This window comes from Vicia villosa, unplaced genomic scaffold, assembly GCF_029867415.1.
Source record: "Vicia villosa cultivar HV-30 ecotype Madison, WI unplaced genomic scaffold, Vvil1.0 ctg.000108F_1_1, whole genome shotgun sequence".
NCBI classification, from domain to species: Eukaryota; Viridiplantae; Streptophyta; class Magnoliopsida; order Fabales; family Fabaceae; genus Vicia; species Vicia villosa.
Window position 1 is genome coordinate 399,995 of NW_026705019.1, and position 13,108 is coordinate 413,102.

General features: G+C 34.9%; 1 protein-coding gene across 1 annotated transcript; it reads right to left on the minus strand.

The window, feature by feature from the left end:
- Positions 1–4,551: 4,551 nt before the first annotated feature.
- Positions 4,552–7,142, minus strand: LOC131624207 (uncharacterized). Its single transcript, XM_058895169.1, has 6 exons — positions 7,020–7,142; positions 6,914–6,928; positions 5,885–5,950; positions 5,438–5,657; positions 5,250–5,314; positions 4,552–4,644 (listed from the first exon to the last, which is right to left on the minus strand). The coding sequence occupies exons 1-6, from the start codon at positions 7,140–7,142 to the stop codon at positions 4,552–4,554; spliced, it is 582 nt and encodes a 193-aa protein (XP_058751152.1).
- Positions 7,143–13,108: the final 5,966 nt, after the last annotated feature.

The following is a 13,108-nucleotide window of genomic DNA, read 5'->3' on the forward strand; positions in this document are numbered from 1 at the left end:
CTTGGATTCTTTATGTAATGTTGCTTGTATAACTTCATGAATATTTTTGAGCTTGAAATATAATGCGGGCTTTTCTCTCCACATTCAAATAGAATTTGAATAATTTCTTTCCCAAACTATGGCCCAAAGTAAATCATTCCTTAAGAAAGCAATATAAGAAACTCAAACAGTGAACCAAATAGTTATATCCAAATTCCCTTAGAATGATCCTCTTGATTAATAAATGAATAGTGAAGTAAACCTGATCCAATTGATCTCAGTAAAAACTTTGGTGAATGCAATCATAAGGAAATAAACCCTGATTCTTGATCTTTTGATTATGTATTCAATGAATGTGTGTTGCGTAAAATGACCTAATGGAAAGATGCATATGAATGTGAAACTTAGCCAGTTAGGAAGTAAAATTAGATGGGCAAATTTTGGGGTGCAACAAGATGCTGTTTTGACTGGGCCAAAAAGATCAATGTGCAGAAGTTCTAACGGCCTAGAGGAAGAGACAACATTCTTAGACTTGAATGCAGGGTTGGAGAACTTGCCCTTCTGACATGCTTCACAAAGAGCATCTGATTTGTATTTCAGATTTGGGAGTCCTCTGACCAGATTTAGTTTGTTAATTTGAGAAATCTTTCTCAAACTAGCATGTCCTAATCTTCTGTGCTAGACCCATTGCTCTTCAGAAACAGACATAAGGCAAGTCACCTTCTGCTTCTCAAGATCAAAGATCAATCTTATAAATGTTGTTCTTTCTCTTGCCTGTAAATACGATTGAGCCATCCTTCTGACTTACAGCCTTGCAAGACTTTTGATTCAAGATTATGTCATAACCATTGTCACTTAATTGACTTATGGACAATAAGTTATGCGCTAATCCTTCTACAAGAAGTGCATTAGTTATGGAAGGAGAGTTACCAATACTTATGGTTCCAGAGCCAATTATCTTGCCCTTCTGATCTCCTTCAAACTTGACTTCTCCACCAGAAATAAGCACCAGGTCTTAGAACATAGACCTTCTTCCCGTCATGTGTCGCGAGCACCCAGAGTCCAGGTACCATGACATTTTGTGCTTTGTCTTCTTTCCAGCCAAGGATATCTGCAACATAAATTATCTTCTCCTTAGGTACCCATAGCTTCTTGGGTCCTTTCTTGTTAGTTTTCCTCAAGTTCTGATTGAACTTGGGTTTAGCATAATAAACAACAGGAGGAACAACATGATATTCTTTAGGTTTGGCAACATGATATTTTCTAGGTTGTGTCACATGCTTCTTGGTGTGTGTAGCATGAAAGCTTTTGGCATGTGAAGTGAGCTTAATATCATGTGAGTGGCCATATTTGAACTGGTCATATAATGGCTTGTATGTGATTTTCATATCATCTACAGGTTCAAATTTGTGTGGGGTATCACCCTCATAGCCAATGTCAATCCTTTTGTTTCCAGAAACACCATATATCATAGAAGCAAGATGACTTCTGCCAATACTTCTAGATAAGAACTTTCTGAAGCTTGAATCATATTCTTTCAATATATGATTGAGGCTATGAATGGATTTTTCTGATTCAGAAGAAGATCTAGTATCTTTGGATAATTTTAAAACTTTTTCCTTCAGTTCAGAATTTTACACTTCCAGCTTCTTAGTTTCAAAATCAAATAGCTTTTTCAGCTTTTTGTATTTGATACTAAGATGAGCCTTGAGTTCCAGAAGTTCTATTAAACTGGAAACTAATTCTTCTCTAGATAGTTCAGAAAATACCTCTTCAGAATCTGATTCTGATGTAGATTCTGATCCATCATCCATTGTGGCCATCAGTGCAAGGTTTGCCTGCTCGCCTTCATAGTCTGATTCTGATTCTGATTCTGAATCATCCCATGTTGCCATAAGACCTTTCTTCTTATGAAACTTCTTCCTGGGATTCTCCTTCTGAAGTTTTGGACATTCATTCTTGAAGTGTCCAGGCTCATTGCACTAATAACAAATGACCTTCTTCTTGTCAGATCTTCTGCTTCCAGAAGATTCTCCTCTTTCAGGCTTCTTTGAACTTCTAAAGTTCTTGAACTTCCTTTGCTTGTTCTTCCAGAGTTGGTTTACCCTTTTGGAGATCATGGACAATTCATCTTCTTCTTCTGATTCTAATTCTTCAGAATCTTCTTCCTCGGACTGAAAAGCGTTAGTGCATTTTTTATAATTAGATTTTAATGCAATAGACTTACCTTTCTTTTGAGGTTCATTAGCATCCAGCTCAATTTCATGACTCCTCAGAGCACTGATCAATTCTTCAAGAGAGACTTCATTCAGATTCTTGGCAATTTTGAAAGCAATCACCATAGGAACCCATCTTCTTGACAAGCTTCTGATGATCTTCTTGACATGATCAGCCCTTGTATATCCCTTGTCAAGAACTCTTAATACAGCAGTTAGGGTTTGAAATCTTGAGAATATCTTCTTAATATTTTCATCATCCTCCATCTTGAAGGCTTCATATTTCTGGATCAAGGCAAGAGCTTTAGTCTCCTTGACTTGGGCATTTCCCTCATGAGTCATTTTCAATGATTCATATATGTCATAGGCAGTTTCCCTGTTAGATATCTTCTCATATTCAGCATGAGAGATAGCATTCAGCAAAACAGTCCTACACTTGTGATGATTTTTGAATTGCTTCTTTTGAACATCATTCATCTCTTGTCTTGAAAGCTTTACACCACTAGCTTTCACTGGATGTTTGTAACCATCCATCAGAAGATCCCATAAGTCACCATCTAGACCAAGAAAGTAACTTTCAAGTTTATCTTTCCAATATTCAAAGTTTTCACCATCAAATACTGGTGGTCTAGTATAACCATTGTTACCATTTCTATTATGTTGCTCAGCAGAGCCAGATGTAGATGTATGTGTTGGATCTTCACCAGCCATCTTGACTTAAGCGTTTTTCTCTTCCTGAATCTTTTCTAAACACGGGTAAGTGCTTGCACCTTAGAACCGACGCTCTGATGCCAATTGAAGGATAGAAAAACACTTAGAAAGGGGGGGTTTGAATAAGTGTAGCTTTAAAACTTGTAAGATAAAAACAATTTGCACAATGATTTTTATTCTGGTTCGTTGTTAACTAAACTACTCCCACCCCTTTGGAGTGATTTACCTCACCTGAGGATTTAATCCACTAATCACACAAGATTACAATGGTTTTCCACTTAGATAACCTCTAAGTCTTCTAGAGTATTCTGATCATAACCTGATCACTCTAGGAACACACTGCTTAGATACCCTCTAAGACTTTCTAGAGAATCCGATCACAACTTGATCTCCTTTAGTTCTTACAAATTAATGTAAACAAATTCTTATAAGAGTTACAATGCTTCTTAATAAGCTATTATCACAACTGTGATTTTTCTCTTAAGTTTAAGCTTAATCTCACTAAGATATTACAACAGCAATGTAGCGAGGTTGAAGATGAATTTTAGAGCTTTTGAATTTGACAGCGTTTCTGTATGTTTGCGCAAAGTGTTCTCTTTGAATTCGTAACCTTGCTTCTGATCCAAACTTCACTATTTATAGGCGTTTTGAGAAGATGATCGTTGGGAGCATTTAATGCGTTGCATGATCCGTACAACATTGCATTTAATGTTTCACTCTTTTGTCAACTGCCACGAGCCTTGCTTTCGCTGTGTCTACCGACGTTGCCTTTAATAGCTTCTAACGTTCCTTTTTTCAGTCAGCGTAGCCTGCCATCTTGTACTTGCTTCTGATCTGATGTTTGTGTAAACAACGTTTGAATATCATCAGAGTCAAACAGCCATGTGCAGAGCATCTTCTTGTCTTCTGACCTTGAAGTGATTCTTAGCGTGATACCATGAGAACTTCAGTGCTTCTGCTTCTAATCTCAAGTTCTTCTGATGCTTCCATATACCATGTTCTGATTCTGCTTGACCATCTTCTGATGTCTTGCCAAAGCATGTTCTGATGTTGCATGCTGAACCTTCTGAGTCAGTGCTTCTTGCGCTGATTTTGTGCATACTCTTTATGTGATTCTTGAAATGGAAATTGCATAGTATTAGAGTACCACATTATCTCATACAGAATTCATATACATTGTTATCATCAAAACTAAGAATATTGATCAGAACAAATCTTGTTCTAACATCTTTGAAGACAAAATGTTGATTGTTGATGGAGATGGTTCATTTGAGATGAAGGGAGAACAAAACCCTAATTGATTGCAACTTGTACTGATGAGTGTTTCCTAATTAAACCCTGCTGATCACAAGTAGTAAACACAAGCTTTGCAATTTGTTAGTGATGCAAATGATGCACATGAAGATGATATGAGGTGGTATCTTATGTCAAAAATTGGGGTATGACAGATGCCCCTATTTAATTTTCTTCAACCTGAGATATGAAGATTGAAAATCTTCGTTTTGATAGGTTGGAAGAGACTTAAATATCAGAAGACGCGAATTTTGGACCTAAGATACCAAAATTGCGAATGATGGAAGGATATCTTTACCGAGGGGATACCAATAGATGGCTCCACTGGGGACAAGAGATTGGGAAGGATGTCTCAATCTGTTTTGGGAGGAGAACCCATTTTATTGGGAAAGCAAGTGTATGCTTCACCGGGGAATAACAATAGCTCTGCAAGAGAAAAGTTCACCTATCGACATTACCGACTATCAGCACAATGATAGACTTGATAAAGAATAATGCGAAGGTAAAAGGCATGAAACTATATTACTGACTATCAGCATGGTGATAGACATGACAATGGTAAAGGAGCTTCAAAGGTTTGGTTAATATTACCGACTATCAGCATTGTGATCGACATGATAAAGAATAATATAACCAGAACAGAATGTCAACAACTACCAGCTTCGTGATAGAGGTTTTGAAGACATTATCAATTATCAGCAAAGTGATAAAATGATTCTGAGATTGATTTTACTGATTATTCAGCTTTGTGAGTAAAAACAGTAATAAGCACAGATTGTCAAATGGGTTTTCATGATTGGTTTCCCAGAGAGGAACAATCATTTGAAAGAGGCATAAGCTGCTCAGATGGAGAGGCTACCGCTTATTGTTTGTGGGGAAATTTTTTTCGCGACTCTACTAGGGAATTAGAATTTAAATCTGGTGAAGACAGAGTTCTATCCCAGAATGAACTGGAGAGAAACGGTCAAACAAGACTTTGTACCCAATGAGGAATGAACTCAACTGGGGATTTTCTCCTTCGTTTTGAGAGGAGAAGTTGAATTCATTGACTTGTGGATGGTCCAAGTTAATGTAAAGTTGAGAGCCGTTCCACGCGTTAGAAAGACATGGTAAACCTGAAATTGTAATCATTGAACAGATTGCAGTCAGAAAACAAAAATATAGGATTCTAGATGATAATAATAATAATATGACCTAAAAATTAGTGGATAAGTGAAAATTTAAAAGATTAGTGAAACCTGTATTTGGCTTGCACCATGCGTGTGTCAAGATGATAATAGTAGGACCAATGATTTTGGTAGGGGCATTGTAGTTGATGAATTTCTTGTCATAATCATCCCATAACACAACCTCGATAACATTGCCTTCAAAGTCACGTAGAGTGATATTGACGTAAGACTTCTTACCACCACCTCCCATTTGGGTCTTAACAACATCTTGTAAAACCCCAAATGACATCTGAAAAAAATATTTTTATAAGGATATTGAATAAACAACTAAGAAACAATTACTACATAGTCAAAGCATAAATCATACTAACCATATAACATATCAGGCTTGAACAGTCCTTTGAGAAAGTTTTCGATATGGACAAAGTTGTATTTATGAGTCGGTATTTCTGGAATTGCAACATTTGTCATGGTAGCCCCTCCATTGAAGACCAGTTTGAGAGGGTTTGAACATACCTTAAAAGGTCCATCATTCACAAGTGGTTCTCCATTATAAAGGAAATAAGTTTCGTTCTCCTTAACCTGTTCAATCCAGTATTTAAAGTCTCATTTCCTAGTGGTCACGTGAATATGATCCTCCTGGGAAAGGCATAATAAAAAAGCAAACGAATTTAGTTTGGACAACAATGCAACTGTGTTAGTAAAGACATACAATGTACAACACACAACAGTGTAACTATGTTGGTAAAGATATACATGAACAAAGACACACATTATTAAAAATTCCCTTGACAAAACAATGTCCAGAAACACAACAATGCAACTTTGAAAAGTTCCTCAACAAAGCAAGACGGTTAGTAATTTATTAATAACCAAAAACACTGGGAAAAAAACTATATAATCAGAACAATATTTTATCAGTAAATCACAATCACGAAAAAAAACTATAGTCTAGAAACACAACAAAGCAACATGGACAGAAACATAGTCACACAATTCGCAATTCGCTTCGGTACGTGGTACGAATTCCGGCTCGCGGTTCGCAACTCTCAAAAAATTAGGTACGTGAGGGGTATACATAGTCGGTACGCTATTTAGGTTCTCGATACGTTCAAATATATTATTCGGTACGTTATTTATTAAAAAAATTGTTAACTCAGAATGAAAATTGGTTGCGAGAAAAATTTTATAGTCCCACTTTGGGTACTTTATTAACATTCCTTTTGAAAAATCAATTATAAATAGCTAGTGTATAGTCCTCAGTTCTATATCAGCTCACCAAAGCTCAAGTTTCAGTTGTTATGGTCATTAATATTCACTTTTATCAAAGTGGTTCAGACCTTATCCTAATTAGTAATTAGTTAAAAAGTTAATTTTTATTATTTCTAGTTTATTGAACAATTATTGTTTCATTTAAACTTGAAATTTATATTTGGTTCGCTGGTACTTCTGTTTACGTGAATTCCAGATGAATTTGTGCGAACTAATCCACAAAAGTACCGCAAACCGGTACGTGCGAACCAATTCGCGGTTCGTAGGGTGTACCTGCGAATTCTGTGACTATGGACAGAAATGTTTGAAAAAATCATGTTAACTAAAGCTAAAAAACATTGCGTTAGTAAAAAAATCACACCTTTTCATCCTAAATGACCAATTCAAGGTGTTGTTGGCCATTTTTCTCCTTCACAACCCACAAGTCAACAACCCTGATGTGCATCTTCCACACTTGGTTTCCCTTGACCAGATCCTTGATGAGTATTGGAGCCCTTGACATTGTTATCGTTAAACTCTGTTAAAAAGAACACATTTTGTTAAAAGTTGTGTAATGTCATAACTTGTGTCTTGCTATGCTCAAAGATGGAGGGAGAAAAGGAAAAGGGAAAGTTCTTCATATCAAGGTTTTTAAACATTGATTGTTTGAAGACTCACTTAAGGAAGCTTGCAAACTACTGCGTAATGATTTGTAGGAACTCTTTAGCGAAGGAAAAGGAAAAGAGAGTGTATGAAGAACACAAGAAGCTTGCAACATGATGCGTAATGTATGAAGAACAACTATGAAGAACATCATAAAGGAAAAGAGAGAAGCAAACCTGTGAGAGGTGCTGCAACGAATGAAAGTTTTGTGTGGAGAGAGATGTACTTTGTGCTTTACTTTTTTTTATTTAAAAAAGTTGTTGATTTATAAATCATCAACAACTTTATTACAAATAAACGTCGTTGCCAGGAGTTGAACCCTGGACAAACAACACCCTTAACTTAACTAACAAGTGCCAGCTGAGCTACCCCACCCACCCTCGTTGGAGGGAAATGATATTTTTCAATCCCACCAATAGAAATGTATACTTACAAAAGTTGCAAATGACAAAACGTGCAAGCATATAATTTTGACATTACAATTTAACCCTTATGAGTAAGACAAAATCAAGTTAGGTTTTATTTTATACAATGGAAATGAGAAGGAGTAATTGGAATACATAGTTTATGAAAAAGGGTGTTAATTAGAAAATTACGAAACAAACCTTTTGAGTGGGTTAAAAACAAGTTAAAAGAGTAATATAGTCAGTTTGGTCAATAGAACAGTATTGGGTAGATAGTAGATTCTTGGTTTGTATCTTTTAAAATTTAATCAGCTTTGATAAGGTATCATTTTTAACTTTAATTTATAGTGAATTGATGTTATGTCATTTTTAAATTTTAAATTGTTGTTATATTAATTAATAATTAGTTTTTAATAATTATAAATAGAGATTAAAGGTGCTGCACTGCCCAGTGTAAACTAATTTTACACGTATAACCAATCAAAATCATTATATTTGTCATGCCATATTAATTTTTTAAAATTAAAATTGTGTTTTAATTAGATGCATGTTTTGATTGGTTGACAGTGTAAAAATATTTTACACTAACAACACTGTTAGTGTATATCTCTTTTTCTATTATAAATATTTTAATATTTTAAATTAATATTTGATTTTTGCAATAAATTTAAAATTATTTTTTCTAAATTTAATTTGTATAAATGGTTTTCAGTTAATAATTATTTTTAATAATGGATAAAAAATTTTAAAATTAAAAATTAATATTTAGATTTGATGATAAAATAAAATATTTAAAATCTGATTTTTCTTAAATTAAACCTTCCTTTTTCACCAATAATAGATTTTTTTCCAAATTAAATCCTTAAATCTTTGTTCCAATTTTAAAATGTGATTTTCATTTTTCTTTTCTATTTAGTTTGTTATGAAAAGAATGTGGGTTATTTCTCCTATTTTGAGTAGTCCAAATGAATGTGGATTTTAGTTAATATGTGTAAGTCTTTTTGTTATTTTTTAATAAACAGAATTAAATTGTGAGATAAAACAAGAAGAAAAGCTAGAGAGAAAATATTATTTCTGCAATTTTAATTTTTACATAAATCAGTCTTTGAAAATTGGAGTTTGTAAATATTTAATAATGAATAATAATAATAATAATAATAATAATAATAATAATAATAATAATAATAATAATAATAATAATAATAATAATAATAATAATATATGTGTGTGTGTTCTTATTCCAGGAGTAAGTTACTAACAATTACTTTGAATCTAGACCGATGATTCTTCTCAATTTAATGATTAAAAATATTAAGTAATTAAATGTGGAGAGAGCACGTTCCGTTTATAGAAGCGGAGTATGTTGTATGTTGTGATTTTGGCGAGGGTCTCGGCTTCGATCCACTTAGTGAAGTAGTAAACGGCGACAATTAGGTATTTATTTTGGTAAGAACCGACCGGGAAGGGACCGAGGGATGGACATCCCCCACCAGGCGAAGGGCCACGGGGAGGAGAGCGATTTGAGTTCGTGAGGTGGAGTTAGATGCATGTCAGCGTGGCATTGACATTTGTCTCATTTTTTGACGTGATCCTTGGCGTCTTGTTGCATCCTCGGCCAATAGTAACTTGCTCGTAGGGCCTTCCGTGCTAGTGAGCGGCCCCGAGGTATTGGTCGTTGATCCCTCCGTGGAGCTCCTTCAAGATTTCTAGCGCTTGGGATGCGTCGACACATTTGAGTAAGGAGATAGAAAATTTGCGCCTGTATAGTTTGTCTTTGACGATGACATACGAGCATGCTCTTATTTTGGTCGAGGAAGCTTCTTTTGGGTCAGTTGGAAGTTCTCCCTTAGTGAGGAAAATATTTAGAATACATGTGTGCATTAGAGCCAGGGAGCAGTCCCATAAACGCATATGTTTCACCTGAGATTTCAAAAGGAATAAGTACCTGGGAGGTTCTGGAACGTACTCTTGATTCTCTACTTGCAATGGCTAGGGGATCCTTAGGATGGATTGAGATGCATCTCTAGTGTTTGTTTTGTTGAGTTTCTAGGTAACGGAAGCCATTGACGATGGAGTTTAATCAGAGAATGAAGAAAACTGTAAATGGGTTTTTTTGGTAAGAAGAAGGTAATAACAGGTTTGTATGAAGGAAGCAAGAAGAAAGATTTTAGAGGTGGCAAAGGTCACTATTTAAAGGAGGCGGGATTTAACTTCTTCTGAAAGTTTATGAGTAAGGCTTAGTGGGGCACGTGTTTTGTGCTGATTGGAGGTTCAGACGGTTGCGCATTTTTTAGCCTCACTCCTACTTATTAGGAGTAATGATTAAACATGATGGTGCACGTTTTGAAAGAAATGTCATAATTATTATGATGCCATTTAAAGTCTCGGAAAACCAAAGGTTAGAATAGTTGAAATCTACTTCAACTATCTACTATCTTACCATTACTAAAGAATTAACCATTTTTCCTATTTTGCCCTTTCATCAAAATAAATTTACACTATGAAGAGGGAAAATTTGTAACATTCTAAGTAAAACACATTTTGCATATTTGCAAACAAAATACCTGTTCAGCCCTTTCCTCTTAATATTTTTACACTACACTTTGGACATCTTGGTAATTAACAAAATAAACTTTAATGTCTTCTACTTTTCTGAATTCTTGCACCAAGTGTTACACTCCTGTTGGTCCTTATTTCCCACAATGTACTACTTTCTTTTTTCTCTCTCATTTCAATTTCACGGTTCAACTTCTTATCTCTCTTACAACCTCTTCTCGTCTCCTTTTCCCTCTCCCAACCCTAGCCGCCGCAGCCCCTTCTCCCTTCTATATATGACTGTTACCAATTCCAATTGAAAAACCAATCACATATTCGTTCTATTCATCTCTCAACCTTCCTAATGAACCAAATATAATTTTGTTTCGGTGAATCTTGTCGTTGACCCAGATTATGGGTTGTAGTTTTGATTTTATTCATACACTCTCTTTGTATTCTCACCATGAAATTCACTTGTTTCTTGATAGGATTTACAGGTTTGGGATAGAGAGGAGTTCTCTTAGGGTTTTGAAGGCTTGGTACCTCCTGTCTCAAATGGTCAGTACTTCTATTTAGTACTTTCTATTTTCTTTTCATTATGTTATTTTGTTTGCCTCAGAAATTTGTGATCATCGTTTTTTTATTTCGTATACTCTACAGCAATGTTTCGAAACTATGAAAGAACTTCCTGCACATGTCTTAGGGAAATCCTTTTGGATCCACTTGTCTTGCTATGCTGTGAAAATCCATTTCATTGATTGTCCGCAAAAGCATTTATGTAGGTCTTCTACTCCATTTTTAGTATATCACCTAAATTTGTATTCACACTGTAAGCCTTATTGCAAATGAATTTGATATATATATATATATATATATATATATATATATATATATATATATATATATATATATATATATATATATATATATATATATTCTTATAGGGAAATAGAAAAGTGATTCAAAAAAGGGAAGATTGAAAATCTTTTTTTGGACTACAATTTTGAAGAAATATGACAAAATTTGTGGGATTCTGTCATTGCTTCAGACATGAACATTTGAAATAAGGTGAGAGTGCTGGTTTTGCTCATTTTCAATATGTACTAAATTTATTGGTTTTGTCTATTATGTATAATTGATAAATTTATTGCTTTTGTCTATTATGTACTTTATGGATTGTTCAGTATCTGTCTAAAGCAAGTTGAGATAAGAGTCACGATACTGTCACCGCCGTTGAAAATTACAGCCTAAATGACCATGCTTGCTATCTCGATTATGTCGACAATGAATCGTGACGACGATGCCTCCACCCAAAGATAAGTGTGTTTCCATACAATATATATGTTTTTCATACAACAAAGTTAGGGAAGAATATCCGTGACTTAGTGACAATATATTTGTTTACGTGAAATCTCTATGCTTCACATCTGCTAAATTTTCACAATCATAAAGCTGAACTTTCACAATCCTAAAATTGCTAATGAGTTCAGTCGTGTTGATGGAGTATTGGATTCAATTTCACTATCAAATAAGACTCGGTGGAGGATCAATAATAAGTTAGTTCTCTCTCAGCCAATTCTCTTGTGTTGTTTATCTGTCTCTATTTTCTCTATCACAAAAGTTTAAGGAATGATCAAGTTCAATTAATTGTTTATCAATTCAATTCACATCAACCAGCACATAATCAGTTCATGTTTTATTGTATAAATAATACTCTAATCGATTATTGTTTGATTAGTTTCTTTTGATTGGAATGGAAATAGCAGAACATTGCGGTTGCTGTTTTTTGTTAATTTATGTGCAGGTTATGAAGTCTATTCAAGTCTATTCATGTGTTTTCTTCATTTCATGTTATCTCAAAGCTTGAACATGCTACCCAATTCCTTTACTTGGTGTAGATCTTGCAATGTATATTTGTACTAGAATTACAAGCTATATAATACATTATTAATTTCCATTTAAATTGAATGTATAAGGTTGCTGCAATTTCTGTTTGCAAATGAAAAGATACAAGTTGATTCTTGTTGCACCCCAAAATTTGCCCTCTTTATTCGAGCTATAAGTTATCCAAGACGTTTATTTCGTCGTTCGAAAAGGAAAAAAAATAATAAAGAGTTTTCATGGGTTTAAGAAAGTGCGGTGTGAAATGTGGTTTATATAGTGAAAATACGAGAAAATTCATAAGTCCTATCTGGAAGGTGATATGAGTTAAGTTCCCACGAGGCCCCAACTGTTTCGATGTTATCTACAACTTTCGTGTTTGACTGAGAAACCAATTCCATGAGGAAGGTTGTCGAATTCGCAAATTAATCGAGATTTCACAGTGAAAAATGGTGCTGAACCGCAGGTTTTCGGACACTAAAAAGTGCATATCTCTCAATCCGCTCGTCTGATTCCCTTGAGATTTTAACTGGAGCTCCATGCCTTCATTACCGAGATTTAATATGTTCGGACCGGAGACCAATTATGGGCTGAAAATTCCCAGCATTTTGAAGAATGTCGTAATTTTTCGGTAAAAACTAGTGCGTTTTCGAGTATGTCGCGCCAAGTTTGGAAATTCATAACTTCTTCGATTTTTATCGTATGAAGTCCATTCCGGCGGCATTTCTCAGAAATTTCATTAGCTTCGATTCTTCGTTACACATGCTTGTTCAGATTTCGAGCCAAAGATAGAGTTTTATCGAGTTCTTTGAGCAGTACTCACAAAATTCTGCACAGTCGTGCCAGATGAATCGACGTTTCTCGTCATTCAAACGCGCGTAATTTCTTCATCGCTTATCAGATTGAGACGATTCTCGCGGCTACGAGTCATGAATTTTGTCATCTTCACAATGGCATTGGTTTCGTTCCGGAATTCTGAGCCGAACCGAGTTTCCTCGAAAACGAG

Coding starts and splice junctions, on each gene's coding strand:
- LOC131624207 (XM_058895169.1), bottom strand. CDS start 7,142: ATGTCAAGGGCTCCAATACTCATCAAGGATCTGGTCAAGGGAAACCAA. Junction 5,658..5,884: donor TGAATGATGGACCTTTTAAG/GTATGTTCAAAC, acceptor TATTTTTTTCAG/ATGTCATTTGGGGTTTTACA. Junction 5,315..5,437: donor ATGGTGCAAGCCAAATACAG/GTTTCACTAATC, acceptor TTACAATTTCAG/GTTTACCATGTCTTTCTAAC.